Source organism: Amyelois transitella, chromosome 9 (assembly GCF_032362555.1).
Source record: "Amyelois transitella isolate CPQ chromosome 9, ilAmyTran1.1, whole genome shotgun sequence".
In the NCBI taxonomy this organism is placed as follows: Eukaryota; Metazoa; Arthropoda; class Insecta; order Lepidoptera; family Pyralidae; genus Amyelois; species Amyelois transitella.
Genome location: NC_083512.1, coordinates 6,763,916 through 6,782,015, shown reverse-complemented (window position 1 = coordinate 6,782,015; position 18,100 = coordinate 6,763,916). Strand labels below are relative to the sequence as shown.

The window sequence follows — 18,100 nt, the reverse complement described above, 5'->3', positions numbered from 1 at the left end:
CACCTTAGTCCCGGTTGCCTGCTCACTTCTATGAAAGTGAGTTGCATAATCTGCTTCCTCCCAACGATAAGTCCGGTAACGGTATCATATAGGTAATATAACGTACACCTACATAAAATCACGCCTCTTTCCCGGAGGGGTAGGCAGAGACAATATTTTTCTACTTGCCACGATTTCTGTTTCCTCGCTTCATCCACATTCATACATCTCTTAATGCAAGCTCGTCAGTTTCTGGTATTCTTAACCTGACCTTTTGTCAGCAGGATGTATAGAAATATTATAAATAATTGATGGTTACCTATTCCCCCAGGCAACGGCGTCAGCCAGCGGATCCGGCGCGGGAGCCTCGGGCTCCATGTCCCAGGGCGCCATCAGCTCCTTGGACGGCTGGGAGTGCAGCTGGGAGGTCGCCTTCGCACGTGCTGAGGGTCTACAGGTATACGTTTTGTTCATTTATATTTTTTTACAATGATTAATATCAGTCCAATCTACCATTATTTTGTACGACATATTTTTAAACATGTTTTGATGACTACCGTATATCCTGTCATTCCGGGTTGAGCTTGGTCGACGCTTCGTCAATGCGACCGTTATTTCACGCCTCCTCTAACACTTGATATTATAATGCCCGACCATCGAGTCAATATTTCTAAGGTTCGCCCTTCAAACAATCATCCCTTATTTGATTAAAGGGTGCTTTGTAAAAAAATTAGTGTTTTAATGTTAATTGTCTCTGCATTTTTTTTTGAGATACAGTAAACAATTTCTGTATCGAAACTGATTGTTCCAATGATCCCTCCAGGCTCACGGTTACGCGCGCGAGGCATGCGCCCTGGGCGCCCGGCTGGCGCGCGAGCTGCTGGCGCGGCCGCCCGCGCTGGGCGGGCCGGGCGCCAGCGCGCCGCCGCACGACCCGCGCAAGGCGCGCCGCCGCCACGCGCCGTCCCCGCGCCTCTGCGCCGCCAGCCACCGCCTGTCGTGCCTCGCGTCCGCCACGCTCGCCAAGTGCGCCTTCCTGTGCACCGTGAGTACTGGAAAATCTATTTATATTACGATCCCTCGAGGCCTCACGAAAACGAAAACTCGCGCTAGCTACCAGACTAGCGCAACATTTCAAAGTGCTTATTGTAAGGCCGAGCAGTGACACATCGACAAAGTTACATGAATAACGTCAGAAGGACACCTGCCATCACTAAATATCTTAGAAATAAATGTATTAAAACCTAAAAATATTTACAGGTGCTGGCAGAGTTCAGCGAACATCACGAATTGGCTTTCCGCGTGGGCTTGTTCGCTTTAGAAATGGCGCGACCGCCAGCCAGTACTAAGGCTTTAGAGGTGAAGTTGAACAACCAAGAGACGGAGTTGGTTGCTTTGCTGAAAAAGCTGCCTACTGGACCAGAACAATTGGCATTGGCAAGGGAAAAGGCTGAACAACTGAGAGAGGGTACTCTTAGGTATGTAATTCTGAACGCAAATAATATTTACTTTTTATCTGTTTTGATCTTTATCACGATTATGACTGTCAAGCTATTATCTGACAATGTTTAATGAAATATATGCAAGGATTTTGCTAGAATGTGATCGTTATAATGTTTTTTCTTTTGTTTTTAGGAACCGCGGGCCGGCATTATTGCCCATTGCATTGGCAAGCTTTTTGTTCGACGTTCTCGTTTTGTCTGCAACGGATAAAGAAAACAAACATCCGGTATGTATATTTTCACTAAGCCAACTGGTAAATATTTTCTAAAGTTCCGGGTTTTACATAAATTCTGGGCTTATTTTCTCTTCCTTTATGGTATACTTAGATAACATTCTTTATCAAGGTTCAAAATTAAACAAAAATTTTATAAACATATTTGTTACCAGGCAAGACTACCATCCGACGAGATACTCGGTTTTGAGGCAGCCGTTGCAGCTCTAGGGCTGAAAGCCAATGTGTCTGAGGCCGAACATCCTCTGCTGTGCGAAGGCACGAGACGGCAACGTGGCGAATTAGGGCTCACACTGTTGTCCTTTTATAAGGACGATACTGTGAAGTTGCCAAGGATCATGAATAAGGTATAATTTGTAGAGTGTTATGACTATACATCGTCAAGCTGTATCTAAAGATTTTGATTCATGTAAAATGTTTTTAGTGATTTCATCAGTTTGCAGATATTTTTTTTTTATACAACTATGTCTCTCTACCCAGAATAAAATCTAAATAATCAATTGTTTCCAGCTCCTCGATCGCGACATCCATCAACTGACAAAAGGGCCGATGGTCAGCGTGTACTACACGAACAACCCCAAGCTTACTGCGTACCGCGCCGACGTACAACAACCCACCTATCCGGTCCATCCTCAGTATCCCCACCCGCCACATCAGCATCCTCCGCATCCGCCGCACCAGCAGCATCCGCCGCATCCACAACATCCACAACATCCGCCACATCCGCCACATCCTCAACATCCGCAGCATCCGCAACATTCGCAGCATCCGCAACATTCGCAGCCTTGTATGGCGCCAGCGGTATGTGTGTTTTAAACATACAATAAACTAACGCCCTATCCCTAACGGGGTCACAGACTCGACGGCCACGTTTGGCTGAATATGTCTACTATGTAGTGTTTTGTAAAGAAACTAGGAGTTTTATTTCTAATTAAAAATAGTAATTAAATGAGAAAACCTCTATGGTTACCTCTATGGCCGCCAGTCATCTCTACATCGTTCTAATAGGTCTAACAAAAGTTAGTGATCCTCTTTCATTCAGCCTTTCAGATTGTATTTGTAAAATTGTGCAAGTGAGACGTCATGATTTTGGCTACCATATTAGATTCGTTTTTCTATCCCCTCAACAGTCCAAATGAGTAAACTTGTTGACCAGTTATTAAAACGGGTTATATTTATGTACCTACTTACATTAACATCGTTTTCAGCCGCCGTGCCAGATGGTGGGTGACATGGACCGCCTCGTGCTCGCGGACATGGAGCGGCTGGTGGTGGTGGAGGGCGCGTCGCCCCCCGCGCCGCACCCGCCCGCGCACCCGCCGCACCCCGCGCACCCGCCGCACACTGCGCACCCCCCGCACCCGTCGCATCCCCCTCACCCGCCGCACCCGCCGCTCAACAGGGCCAAGGACTCGAGGTAAATCATAGCTTACTTCTTATCAAAGAGCATAGACGACTTTTTAAAGCGAGAGAGGAGGTTTGCATGAAGAATATTATGAATGTGGTACAGCAAAAATATGCAGAGATCATTGCAAGTGGAAAGAAAGTAGACACGTAAGTACCCCTTTTTTAAGTGAAGACCATTATTGAGGAAATCAGCACAATCCGAATTAAAGAATGTAACATGATATAGACCTCTATGGCTAGTAAACTTGGGAGGTGGGTAGGGAATGACTGCAGCCAATCATATAAATTTATTTTGCTAATATACCTACATAAAATCACACCTCTTTACCGGAGGGACTTTCCATTTGCAACGAAAACTCATATAGATTTCATAAAATTATTTTAAACTTCACTAACAATTCCAATTTCAGATACAAAGGCAAACGCGTATATCCATCAGTGCCCAACCAGCCTTCCGAAGCGTCTGCGCATTTCATGTTCGAGTTGGCGAAATCCGTGTTGTTCAAAGCTGGTGGATCGTCAAGCACCAGTCTGTTTACGCAGACATCTTGCGCTAGGGAACATCATGGGCCCCACCGGTAAGATACCGAAGTTATTTTCGTGTTAAACCATAGAAGTAGTATGCAATTATGCCGCAGAATTTAAAACCATATCGACTTAGTTAACAAATACATTCAAATTTATGTATTATTTACCCTTCCCATGAGTTTTGTAGGTAAAATCAAATTCACTCTGGCGTAGTTTCGCGTTAGTGTTCCGTATGGTTTCGCAAGGGGTTCTTCTTATGTTTTTTAAATCTTACTTTTTAATAAACTAATTTTAACTTCAAAATCTATTTTGGTTTCAGTGGCTTGCATATGGCTGCCTTTCAGCTGGGCCTCTACGCACTTGGCCTTTTGAACTGCGTAATTCCTAATTGGCTTAGTCGCACGTACTCTTCACACGTTAGTTGGATTACAGGTAATATTGTGAAGGTTTAGGACTTATTTACATGAGACATAAATTTGTGTTTAAAACGCTTAGTAATCGAAGTTATCATTGACAGTAATATAAAGTATTATATGAGAGATTACATATAACCGAAACTATCGTTGCATGGTACAAAGTCTTGGGAATGATGTTCTAGATGTCCCTTGTGAAAAATAGGGGAGCATTGGGAAACAATTTAAGAAAAGACCTGGAAAGGGAAAAAAGGAATTTTAAGTATTTCGTTATATATTGAAATGAAGATCTCCATAATTGTGAAGTAGTAGTAGTAGTAATATTGTGAAGTTGACGTTGTTGAAGAAAATGCTGCAGTGCAGTTTGTTACCGGTTCTTCTGCACTGACGCCTTGGAAGCGGCAGTAAACTTAGTTTTTAAGTAATTTATTTGACGTCAACCAAGTTGTTAAACCATACGACAATTATTAAGCGATATAATAGTATCCTATAATAATGAATAAAAATTTTGAATTTGAATTTGAATTGTATGTACGATATGTTGGTTTTCTGCTGTTGACGCGCCTGTCTTTTTCTAGGACAAGCCATGGATATTGGCGCACCAGCGATTTTATTCCTGATAGATGCTTGGGAAGGTCATTTGACACCACCTGAAGCTGCCAGCATCGCTGATAAGGTAGTAAATATCGACAATTTTTTTTTGTATTAAGCTCCAAGCTATTACTTTTTGTTGTTATATTTTCACTAAATTTGCTTTCGAGATGGGTAAATGCATAACTGATCTTTTTTTTCCTTTATTTGCTCTAAATCTATGACACTCCCAAAGTTTGTTTTTAACTAAAATTACCACCTGCTTTGCACACAGAAAATCGAGAAGAACTGACCTTACTATAAATTCAATCAAAAATTCTTGTTTAAAAAGTACATATAATACTTCTTACAGGCATCTTCAGGCCGTGACGTAGCCACCGTTCGTGCCGCAGCCGAACTGGCATTATCAGTATTGCCTCACGCCCACGCACTCAACTACAACGAGATCCAGCGCGCCGTGCTGCAGTGCAAGGAGCAGAGCGACGCCATGCTGGAGCGCGCCTGCCTGACCGTGGAGGCCGCCGCCAAAGGTTACTATACGGGTTAGAGTGTGTATACTCGGAGTGTCGTCACTGTGTCATTGTGATCCATGTCTCACACGCACTCACTACAACGAGATCCAGCGCGCCGTGCTGCAGTGCAAGGAGCAGAGCGACGCCATGCTGGAGCGCGCCTGCCTGACCGTGGAGGCCGCCGCCAAAGGTTACTATACGGGTTAGAGTGTGTATACTCGGAGTGTCGTCACTGTGTCATTGTGATCCATGTCTCACACGCACTCACTACAACGAGATCCAGCGCGCCGTGCTGCAGTGCAAGGAGCAGAGCGACGCCATGCTGGAGCGCGCCTGCCTGACCGTGGAGGCCGCCGCCAAAGGTTACTATACGGGTTAGGGTGTGTATACTCGGAGTGTCGTCACTGTGTCATTGTGATCCATGTCTCACACGCACTCACTACAACGAGATCCAGCGCGCCGTGCTGCAGTGCAAGGAGCAGAGCGACGCCATGCTGGAGCGCGCCTGCCTGACCGTGGAGGCCGCCGCCAAAGGTTACTATACGGGTTAGAGTGTGTATACTCGGAGTGTCGTCACTGTGTCATTGTGATCCATGTCTCACACGCACTCACTACAACGAGATCCAGCGCGCCGTGCTGCAGTGCAAGGAGCAGAGCGACGCCATGCTGGAGCGCGCCTGCCTGACCGTGGAGGCCGCCGCCAAAGGTTACTATACGGGTTAGAGTGTGTATACTCGGAGTGTCGTCACTGTGTCATTGTGATCCATGTCTCACACGCACTCACTACAACGAGATCCAGCGCGCCGTGCTGCAGTGCAAGGAGCAGAGCGACGCCATGCTGGAGCGCGCCTGCCTGACCGTGGAGGCCGCCGCCAAAGGTTACTATACGGGTTAGAGTGTGTATACTCGGAGTGTCGTCACTGTGTCATTGTGATCCATGTCTCACACGCACTCACTACAACGAGATCCAGCGCGCCGTGCTGCAGTGCAAGGAGCAGAGCGACGCCATGCTGGAGCGCGCCTGCCTGACCGTGGAGGCCGCCGCCAAAGGTTACTATACGGGTTAGAGTGTGTATACTCGGAGTGTCGTCACTGTGTCATTGTGATCCATGTCTCACACGCACTCACTACAACGAGATCCAGCGCGCCGTGCTGCAGTGCAAGGAGCAGAGCGACGCCATGCTGGAGCGCGCCTGCCTGACCGTGGAGGCCGCCGCCAAAGGTTACTATACGGGTTAGAGTGTGTATACTCGGAGTGTCGTCACTGTGTCATTGTGATCCATGTCTCACACGCACTCACTACAACGAGATCCAGCGCGCCGTGCTGCAGTGCAAGGAGCAGAGCGACGCCATGCTGAAGTCACTGGGTCATTGTGATCCATGTCTCACACGCACTCCACCAGACCAGAACGATCCAATGTGTCATATTATCATTCATCACGATTTAAACAATCATCATCTCTTCTTATTCCTGGTTTCCGTTGCTGCAGCATTCTCATCACTGTGGAGAGGAGCCCGGGGTATGCCTTTGATTATGGTTCCTGGATTGAGTAAGGTTTTTACACAAAACGACTCCCATATGACCTACGCAACAATTGCAGGTAAACCTAACCCGTATTGGATCGATCTTGGTTACAAATCCAGGTTTCCTTTCTATATTTTTCCCCACCGTAAGAATATCGGTTAGTATTCAAACTAATGTACATAACCTTGACAATAGTAATTTTACATGGTCTAGATGGGATTCGAACCTATGCCTTTCCGCGCATAATGAGTCCACTTGTAGCCTCAATCCCAGATTTGTAAACTCAACTCAACGAAACTCAGGTTTGTACACGAGGAAATTCCTGTCTGATTTGAAAACTAAAGAGTTTGTTTGGATATTTTCTCGTACCGTAAGAGTATGGTAAGCAATTAAATGAATATACATAACTCAAGAGTCTATGATCTTAAATTTAAATGATCTTGGTAGGTTTTGAACTACTGAACCCTTGTATAATAGAACATTAAACGTTTGACCATTGACGCTTTTAAATAAATAGCATGCATAAATATCATAAAGGGAATATGTATCTAAGTTGTGAAGTAATTGCAAAGAGTAGAGCGACGCCAAAAAAATAAAAACTCACGAAAACAATTACACAATATTATCTTTCAGGCGGTGGCGTATATCCTGAAGTTCTATACACAGTCGCTCGATACTGGCACGAGTTATACCTACGGCAAGCTAATGAAGAACCGGAACCGGCCGAAGAGCCGCAGTTCCGGGCCGTGCCGTCGGTCGCCGTGCCCGTGCCGTATCCGTTGCCGTATCCGTTCCCGTATCATCCGTATCCGCCGCCGATATACCAATTACAGGTGAGGAGAAATTATTTGTTTGGCTGCCTATAAGATATTATGGCTGTTGATGTATAATTCCGTTTCGGTTTTGGAATGTTAAGTACCAGTTTGACCAAAGATAAGGTGGATGGAAAATTTGCTTTGTTGTTGCGAGCACCTAATTATCGATGTTGAATAGTCTTGCTGTCAATTTTACGTAAACCATCGATAGTAGGTATTGTTACAATCGATAACTTCCAAAAATTTTGTATTTTTTCAAACTTGATAGTTTTTGCTATAGGTAGTCTATCGAGCGGCAACAACTAATAGCGTTAAATTAAGACAGTGAGAGAGAAATATGAGGTACTTATTAATGTAGGTGTTTATCTTTTGTTATGATTTCCAGCATAATATTTGTGATGTTTTCCAGTACGGAGGAGCGCCAGCGCCCCACCCCGCGCCGCAGTACGCGCTGCCGCCGTACTTTGTCCGCGGCATCGTGGCGCCGCCGCCGCATCCTGCGCACGCGCCGCACGTGGCGCACGCGCCGCAGATCGCCGTCAATGTTAGTCAACTAGACAGTTGAAACTACTAAGTTGTATACTGAACTTGAATGAACATATTTATTTGTTAAGTATAGTAACACAAACAGTGAATTCTTGACCAAATAAAACAAAATACTTACGATATTTTTAGCATTATCAATAAAGGACTCTGCTAGTAAAAACATAATAAGTTACAAAAGAAGCGAATTCGAAATTTCCTTTGCATTTATAAAACTATCAAATAAATCGAGGAAGGGAGAAGACTTATGTTGCAAAGATTTTGTTTCAAACTAAAAAATTATTTTATTCTTAATTTTTACTTTGTTATGGAAAGTTTGATTCGTCTTATAGATCACATTTACCTTGAAAACACATAAAATGACTTGGCAAATCAAAATTTTCAGCAGCATCCCGCGCCGATTCCCCCTCCAGTTCAGGCCGCACACAACAACGTTGCTAACGTATCCAACATGGCGGCCGTGCCCGTCAACCCCGCCAACGTGAACAACCCGCCCGTGGTTAACGCCCCCGTCGCACCCCCCGCCCCCGGGCCCCCTCCACTACCGCAGGCGCAGCTAAGGAGGCTTCTGGCGGCGTACAGAGTGGGGATGTTGGCGTTGGAGACTCAAGCTAGACGGGTGCATGATGACAGGCCGCAGAATAAGTTTGGAAGGTAAGAGGGTAAACCTTAATGAACGTCAAGTGAAGGAGCCACTCTCTCTGAAACTTTGAAATAAGATGTTAAAGAATTAGAAATTAGTTTTTTCTTGTACTATAAGAAAGTCTATACCAGGTACACTATAAGACTGTAACTTAATAAATTATTTTGTCCCAGAAACCCGCCTTACGGAGAACATGTGAAATGGCTGCTCCGCATCTCCAAACATTTGGGCGCCCAGTACCTTCATCAGTTTTGCGTGTGCGCAGTGAACTCTGTCGTATCGCCGTTTGTGTTGTACGAGCTTTGTGTGGAGTCGGCACACTGGCTCGCACGCGGCGGGCCGCATCAGCTGGTCATGCAGCATTTGAGAGGAACATTGGCGCCTCTCGTTCAGAAGTGCCAGCAAATGTAAGTTCTGATTGATATTGTTACAATCTGGATACAAGGTGGTGATCTCTCTTACAATCTTTATAAGATAATGCGGTTAAATCATAATTTAAATCGAACTCTAAACAAACTGTTGAAGCCGCCATTTCCCACGCATGAAACATTGAGAAACTTTCAAAGTGATAAGGCTCAAATTAATGACATTTCAAAAGAATAATTTTCATTGCATTGTTTAAAAATGTTTCTTTTACAGGTACATTCAATGCATACATCAAAAGTTGTACCACTTGACAGCTGTAGAGTATGAAGAGTTTGTGAGCATAGTTTTGTCGGCGCGCACGGCGTTCCAATTGACGCCTGAAGGCAACACGCAGTTCAAAGAGTGGCTTGCTTCTTTGCGCAGGTAAGTACGTCTCACAAATGTCATTCTGAATCCTATATGATGGAGACCTCAAGATGGCGGATGCCCTAAGATGGCGACAGTATTTTGAAGGCTTTCCTAAATATGTAAAACAAATTACAGAAAAATCGTTATTAAAATTACACGTAAGTAAATAATTCAACCATATTTTCAGGTCAAAATCATGCAAGAAGGATCTGTGGACACAACTGAATGCGGCTCTGCAGACGAACGGCAAATGACGTCGGCAGCCGATAGTTTGTATGGTGCGGTGTTCCGCGCGCAAACTGTCACAATACAGGCGATGGCCGCGATACCGGCTCGTATACCACTTACACACTCTCTAACTATATTATAAGCTGTGTTATTTGTAATTTCAGTGACCGTTTCAATGAACAAACTTACATGTATCGTTAAAGCCAATAGGACTTTTTGCCAGACTATTACAGTATTGACATGAATATGGGTGTTATTATATTAGCTATGAATCTTCTACGCGTTTAGAATATCTTAGCTTCACTAGATATTTACCCGGCATCACCAATATTAATGAAATTAGTATTAGTTCATCCTACACTAAAATTACAAATGACATAACTCTTTGATTCGATGATCAAAGGAATACCGCCGATAGTTCAACACTCGTTTTGAGGGTAAACGATCTCAATATTAACGAACAGTTTCTGGTTCATGCCCACACAAATGTTGCTAACTCCTCGCATTGTATGAGTATATCGTAGAGTATTTGATACGCTCATTTATTGACTAAACGATTGGAATTTCGCATGGAGTTACAGTGAAGTTGACGAGCGCATCATCGAAAAATAGATCTCAACTTGTAAATATTGTATTCGTAAATCATAATCATCACGCAGCATTCATTTTGTTACTAACGCAGAGAGGTTACAAGCTCATTTTGAAGGTTGTGCATAAAATAGTCTTGAGATATGATTGTAATTGTTGTTCTTATTATAGCAAGTCATAAAGAACACGTGTGTTTAAGGAGTTTAGCAACATTTATCTAACTAATGTGCAATGTGTGACTGAACGACATCTCGACTTACTATGTATGGCGTGTCTTATATATTTATTTTAGGCTTTGGCCGTTATCTATGACCGCGACTTAGCTAAGGTCTTCGTATTAATAGTTTGCACGTGAGGCTAGCGTGCCAAGCAATTAGTAAACTTTATATTTGATTGCACAAAGTCTTTTTAACTATACGTCCGCTTCAATTCTCAGTCTGTTACCTAGTCAAAGGATTTATGTTTTTGAAAGATTAGCAAAACTAAATGATAATTTCTCTGGTATGATACATATTTTTTTATTTCCGAAAAACGATAGAAATACCTAATATGTAAGTTAATGATTCTTTACTTCAAGACGACAGGAGTAATGCTTGCACTTGTGTGTCTAATTTTAATACGCCGAGTCTGTATCATTATTAATCGAAATCATCTTTTTGCCTTTTGTATCATTCAGTTATGGTTAAATTTTATTAATTTTTTAGTTAAATTATGGTTGTTGGCAACTGGTATTGATATCACCTATGAAACTAGGTAAAAAAGTGAATTATTTCCGCGATTATGATGCCCTGTAATTTCAAATTATCGATCATAGATAGTTAAATAAGATACCTACTTCAATTAAACATTAATTCCGTCTATTGTACTTTACAAATTGTAATTGTTACAATAAAGAGTAAATAAATAAACTTCGACGGTTCCTCATTAAAATATAACGATTCAATACAGCAGTTGCTTGCATCCATTTAGCGATTTTAATAAAGATCTCTGTAACATGTTTATTATTAAGTTTCTAGAAATATTTTCTTTCCTTGATGTATGTATTTTCTTTTTTGTTCTTATTAGTATATATTTCTTGCTTTTTGCCTGAGCATACTTGTATGTTTTTACGATAAATCCTTGATTAGATTAAAATTTGGCTATTGATGCGCGATATACATTTTAAAATTTATATAAATGTTATCAAAACCATGATGCTTTTTTATATCCTACTATACAAAAGCATCATAATTGGATAAGACTCAAAATTTTAATGTATCGCACACAAATGAATTAGGTTTCAAAATTGATAAAAATAGTCCATATTATATTGAGGGTTGCTCTGGTAATTGCAAGTGACCTAAAATATTGTCATTAGACTACAGAATATAAGGCAGAATGTAAATGATAACCGTCGATACACTATTTTTGATATTCTCTTGTCGAAATTTGCAGTTTCAATGTTTAAATTATGACGTCTTGCAAGATATATGTAGACGTGCGTTCGAGTAACTATAGTAACTTTATTTACACGTTTATATTATATTATTATATTGTAATGCAAAGTAGCGTTTTGGGAGCCTTCGGAATATAACTATATGGTATAGGACGTTCGAGTTGGCAACAAATCATACATCAAGTCTCGTCGCTGAATCATCAGTAAAATGATCAGCTGATTCTTGAAAGTACTTCCTAATAAATTTTTAAAGATCAATACCGTCTCTAAATCATTTCAACGTCAGATGTTAAATATTAAATTTATTCTATAAATATCAAAACGTATTTCACTGCGTATATGTTATTTAGGGAATATGATAATTAAAAATAAATTGATAATGTTAATAAGATCTTCCAACCATAAAGCAATATTAAAATATCATTTTATACGTATATTTGATAAATCATTGTAAGCTGATAATATTATACATATTGTAGTGATTTTTATCAGAATATACTATTGTATTGAGACATGCAAAATGAAAGTATAAAAAGGACGCAGTTAGTATACTTAACAATAATTCTAATCGCGTGGAATGAAAAAGTATAATGCTGAGAAAAGTATGCTTAGCCCGCAAGATGTATACTATACATGTGGCATGAATGAAATAGATAAAATAAACAGTGGAATGTCATCGTGCCTATTTTATATGTCGATAGGACAGCGGGAAATGCGCCGGTGCAATTTGTGCCTTGACACGGGTTTCAAGTCGTTTTTAAACCGTCTCCGATCATAATGTATGCGTGTTTATACCGATATTTGTACGTAGCAACGAATTACTTAATACATAATCCGAAGACGATATCGTTATCGTCACCTAACGTAGGTCCATTTCAGTCCGTAAGTAGTATTGTTCTGTAGGCATTAGAATAGGCAAGATATTTACTTCAGCTAACTATAGAAATCTGACATTGAAATGATACGTTTGTTGCCAGTCGACTCGGGCGTCGAGTAGTTTTAGTTTGATATCCTTATAAATTAGATGTTTATGTGCATTCATTGAATCGTGAATGTATTTGGCATTCAGTAGATAGTAAATTTTAGAATGCTAGTTAGTATAAATTGACGTTCGTAACAATTTGAATAGAGCTAAGCAGTTTTATTTCATCTTTAAACTGAGAGATTTTTCTGGTATGAGAGCGAATGGTTCAGAAGTATTTCTATAATAAGTATTTTTGAAGGGCGTTGCGTTATTCCAGTATGTTTTCTTAGCAGTACAGTTTTTGCTGTAACTAATGCATTCAGTGGTATATTGTCCGATATCGACAGTCGCAAAGGAAGGCTAATCGTGCGAAAAACTTTTATAGTTTGTAAAATTAAGAAGTACAAATTTTACGTGTGTTATTCGGTGGTGCTTGTTGAGTGTTTGGTCTTAAGAACTTATTATATTTAACAATTTTTATCGGTCTAATTGTAAGTTCTCTTATACATATATGAGACAAAATAAAAATTATTGTTTTTAGTTTAAAGCTCTATGAGTCGAGTGTTGCTCATTTAAATAAGGTTCAACAAGTATTAAGTTTTCATTTACAAATCTTCCAAAGGCAGATTACGGCGCGAGTCACTTCAATATTTACTCAGATAAACTTCCTTTGCGGCGAAGAATATTGAACAAACAATTAAATGCGAAAAAAGAATACATAGTTTCTCTAACGATTTGCCGTCCATGATTATTTGCAAATCAGTATCTACATACTAAGCAACTACTATACTTTGCAATGTCTCCTATAAATACTATTCAAATTCATATATAATTATTTATATGATATTATCACAGATTCTTATAATAAATTCTCCGTACGCATTACTGAAAATCTTAAGTATAATTTTGTTTATTATCAAGTTATGCTACATTTCTCCATATGGCGTTAAAGAGTGCTTTGACATTTGTCTCAAAGAACTATTTTTACACTAAAGCATATTTAATGATTAAAAAAAAGATAAATATATCGTTAGTTTGGTAATTATAGAATGTTAGTACGGAACATATTTTAATTAGTCGTTTAATGCATGTTCATAGTTTGTAATTTGCCCAGTATCCGAGTTTGCGGGGTGTCTTATTTGATGTTGTGCTATTCTCATTTTGCATGTTGTTGATATCACATATCATTTGGATTTGACACGAATCTGTACCTACTCTTTTAAAATTTCCTTCAGATTTTAAGCGCATAATACATTTACACTATAAATATATTTCTACTATTAAAATTGAAGTCGGATTATTACGTACTTATCTGGATTTAAAAAATTATATAGGGGACATACAGTTGACTGAACGTTATAATACTATCGTCATGTAGCATCTTGACAGTTATTAGTACTTTTTACTGAAGGCAAAGTTGCCATGAGTGCCTAAAGAAATAGAGCTGGTAGTTCTTGTCCCTTAGAAGTGACGATTGTTTGTATGTCTCTCCACATCTCAATACCTTGTTCGTGATTTGTGTGAGTACTGTTATAAAAGTACATTTATCTATTGCAATATATACCTGTCTATTTTAATGCAATTTTTGAGTTAAATTTCACGGAGTTACTCTCGCTGAAGATCCTGTACTCAATACTCAAGATATTCTTAGTACTACGTCACATCACAGTCAGTTAGGTTACCGAGGATTACAGAATGGCAAATCTGTTTAGTTCTAAATCGATGATGCATAATTATTTTATACATCTGGATTCGTAGTTTAATTAATACACTTTGTAAGTGTGGTATCTCCGCCTATTAAAGTATGTAACCATTGCAGATTTGGAATGGCTACTTGTTAGTACGTACGTAAAATATTATTATATTTTTATTGTTCATATCGCATATTTTGTATTTGCAATCGCAAGGAGGTACAGTGAGAAGAAATAACTGTTTGTTATCGCAAATGTAAATTATTGGATATTGTTCGTTAATGCTCACAGTTGTATCTCGGAATTCTCGGATAGTCCGAATCGTAATTCGACTTCAGGGAGCTGATGCCGCAAACAGTTTTATCTTCGCGCCATAGGGTTTGATTTGCAAGCTGTTCAAAATATTCATCTTGCTGGGCGTAAGACTGATATGAGCACTTTTTGAAATAGTCGATTCTGAAAGTCCTATTTAAATCCGCAGGGTGTCTGAAAACAGTATCCGTATGTAGCTTTCCGTATATTTGAGACCTAATCCAGGTGTCACCCCAATGTTTGATAATTGTTTTATGACATCCTGATTAAATACAAGTGCCCATTATATAATATTTATTAAAATATATAGCACTAGACATTTTGCTCCGTTGTCGCAAATGGTTGTAATTATAAAAGTATAGTTAATATTAATTAGTGAAAAACAAGTAAAAAGATAGACTGTTTTGCACGTTTCTAGTTTGACATTCGATTGTTACTGTCTTGTACACTGGTGGCCGCTGCCGGAGCGCTTCGTGCTGGCAAGTTGATGTCTGATGACGGCAGCGCGCCGCATTCTGGTATTTTATCTATGGCAATATCCCACTTATATAACAATGTATGCTCCCACTCAAACTCAAAATATTTTGACCTCTAGAACATTTTTTATTATTACTTTTACTATTACCCATATTATAAGTCTTTTTTGGCAAAATATTTGAAGTAACATTATTTAATTATTCAATATACTTATTCTATATTAAGACTTGTGTGTTTTATTTCATAGCTCATTCATTTATTTGTCCCTATTGTTGCATAACTACATTATCTAAGCTTATAATTTATCATGAGCGGTTATGCTGCTATCTATACTGTATTGTTTCAATGACATTAGGTAGCTTTCCTATGTGCTTATTGTGGTCGATATCAAATCTTATCGCTCATCATTTTGAGTTTATCAAGTCGTGTTCGAATATCCTTGAGTTCCAAAGATACCTTCAATTCATTACAAAGAAATGTTCTTTTAAAATAGAAGTTAAATTTTTAAAGAACTCTCGTAAGGCGTTGGTGCTTAATGGGCGAAGCTGTGAACGTAAAGGTTTTATAAAATTATAATTATTTAAAATACCTACATACAAGTAGTACATATCTTTATCGTTATTCAGTTAAAAATAAACACGCATTAAGCTAATGTGTTCTTGACTACCATTTAATCTTCCTTAATCTGATAACGTGTTTGCGTTATACTTAACGGTATATGTAGGAACTACATAATAGTTTCCGTAAATAGATGTAAATTCTTTGCCACAGTCTCTGCTTACCCCTTCAAGAGAGAGGCGTGATTTTATGTATGAATGTAGGTATATATCTTCCCATATTATTTCAATCCTCAACCCTATATACTAGGCTTAGAATCGAGGAAATTGAAATGACTTATCATTTTGAGAGCATATAAGTAAGATGGCAATATACAGTGAGATGGCAAATGATAAGGCGCAGTGGAGGGAACACACATCAAGAAAAAATAAAGCATACTGTGTAAGTACATTTTGTGATTTGATCTTGCACAGAGCAGAGTCCTGGCGCCTGGGCTGTTTTTATTCTGTGCTGTCTAGCAACCTTTTAAATCTGGGCTATCAAATGCAAAAATATATTTTTCGAATCGCACACAATCACAATTGTGATTGTGTGTGCAAGGTATTGATAAATAGTTGGGCAAAGAGGCCACTATACGAGAACCTTTATCTCACGACCCGCAAGCGTGACTTGCACGTGTGCGTACTAACTAAGTACCTACCGTCAGCAAAACAGTTTACTGATGGACGATAACTAATCAGAACACAAGTTTATTTAAATTTCGGAAAACTTACCGTAGAAGCTAAGAAAAAATAATACTTAGTGTGTGCCAGCTGCTTCACTTTCCGTGCAGATTCTAAAAGGCAATACAGGAAAAGGCTCAGTGTCTTGGGATTCTTATATTTTAAGGCCTAGCAGCTTATGACTATTCCAACACCGAGTTAAACAGTCAAACGTTGCCTTTCAGCTTTTTGGAAGACTGTTGGTTCTAACTTCCCCGTAAGAATGCAGATGTGTTTATGTTAAACAGTTATCCATTTTATTTTCGTGTCTGTAAGTGGCAAACGGTAGGTACTACAGAGTAGGTACGTTTAGTGAATAGCTATTCCTTTTCAGTGAAAAATCTGATGTTTTTGTAATAAAATACACTAAGGCGACATAACATACAGTATACAAGCTGACGGTAAATAGTCGCTGTAGCGGTAACCTAAAAATAATTTTCAAACAAGTTATTGTTTTCTAAATCATGGTATAGTTAACACAATTTTTATCAATGCATCAAAAATGTGTAGTCTCAGCTGTTAAAAGACAAGTTATATTAGTATACCGATTCAAACCAAAATGATAGGTTATACAAATAATGAAGTGCAGACAGACCGATCTAAACCGAATTTATCTGGAAAGTAACATTTGACCTTATGATATCATCACACACATCTGTTTAATTTATATTATCGTTATTTGAAGAACGATTAAATAAGTATACCTAATGTTTTCTTATAGAAAGCCAACGTCTCGAAATGATAGGTATTTCAGGGGTACAGCAATAAATATAATCAAAAAGTCACAGTTATTATGTTAAATATGGTATCAGCCACATAAATCTGTATAGATTCTTCAGTGTCCTTCACAGACCTTTGGGTTAATCTTAAATAGTTGAGGGTTCTTACAATAGGAAAAAAAAATTAAATATAGGTTGATATCATAAATATGAAAGTGCTCCAAATGTCCTACAAAAAGGAAGATTTGACTCCTGGTGCTTCAATATGTGATTGAGATGGTAAAATTTTATTTTGTAACTGATAAGTCTGCCTTGAAATATAAACATAGTTATCAATAGAACATGAACCACGTTTTTCTTTTATATTTAGATTTTGTTTAAACATTAACAATAGCAATTTAACGAGTAACGAATTGGTATATTCGATAAGAGAGGCACTGACGGCACTTTGTAAGCCAAATGTATTTTGATGTTTTGATGATGATTTCAGATGAATTAAATACCAATTATATTACTGACTAGTTGTTGCCCGCAACTTCGTTTGCGTGTTATTGGAAAAACCAATGTTAAGGTTATAAAATTTACTTATTTCGGTAGGTACATATTACAGAGTAGCTCGTCTCTTTAGCTTCTACATCACATGATCCAGATCTTCCATTTTTTTTTCGCCCAAAGAAAATGTTCATCAGGTTGAACAACTTTTGTCAAGACGTCATTTCGATATTTCCTATGGTTTAGTTGAGTAGTTCTGCCGTGGTATAACTAAAATGCCGTTATCTGACATCAGGATTTACACCTTTTTTACCAGTAAAATAAGAAAAAAAAATCTCTTTCGATCTGTATATACGACTTTTTGGTACCTTTAAGTCATAAATAGGCGTTCTCATTGATGAATGGCATCA

The 18,100-nt window shown here is 39.2% G+C and overlaps 1 protein-coding gene across 1 annotated transcript in view; it reads left to right on the top strand.

The window, feature by feature from the left end:
• The window catches only part of LOC106143222 (zinc finger SWIM domain-containing protein 8 homolog), a 28,615-nt gene extending 13,229 nt beyond the window's left edge, over positions 1-15,386 (top strand). The window contains exons 13-29 of the mRNA XM_060945924.1: positions 311-436; positions 803-1,024; positions 1,240-1,457; positions 1,615-1,708; positions 1,870-2,061; positions 2,225-2,515; positions 2,923-3,131; positions 3,532-3,699; positions 3,969-4,081; positions 4,641-4,738; positions 5,006-5,183; positions 7,324-7,523; positions 7,915-8,049; positions 8,434-8,702; positions 8,865-9,098; positions 9,331-9,480; positions 9,653-15,386. Of these exons, the coding sequence (XP_060801907.1) occupies positions 311-436; positions 803-1,024; positions 1,240-1,457; positions 1,615-1,708; positions 1,870-2,061; positions 2,225-2,515; positions 2,923-3,131; positions 3,532-3,699; positions 3,969-4,081; positions 4,641-4,738; positions 5,006-5,183; positions 7,324-7,523; positions 7,915-8,049; positions 8,434-8,702; positions 8,865-9,098; positions 9,331-9,480; positions 9,653-9,719 (2,964 nt within the window). The 3' untranslated portion in view covers positions 9,720-15,386. The remainder of the gene's footprint in view (positions 1-310; positions 437-802; positions 1,025-1,239; positions 1,458-1,614; positions 1,709-1,869; positions 2,062-2,224; positions 2,516-2,922; positions 3,132-3,531; positions 3,700-3,968; positions 4,082-4,640; positions 4,739-5,005; positions 5,184-7,323; positions 7,524-7,914; positions 8,050-8,433; positions 8,703-8,864; positions 9,099-9,330; positions 9,481-9,652) is intronic.
• The last annotated feature ends 2,714 nt before the right edge of the window (positions 15,387-18,100 follow it).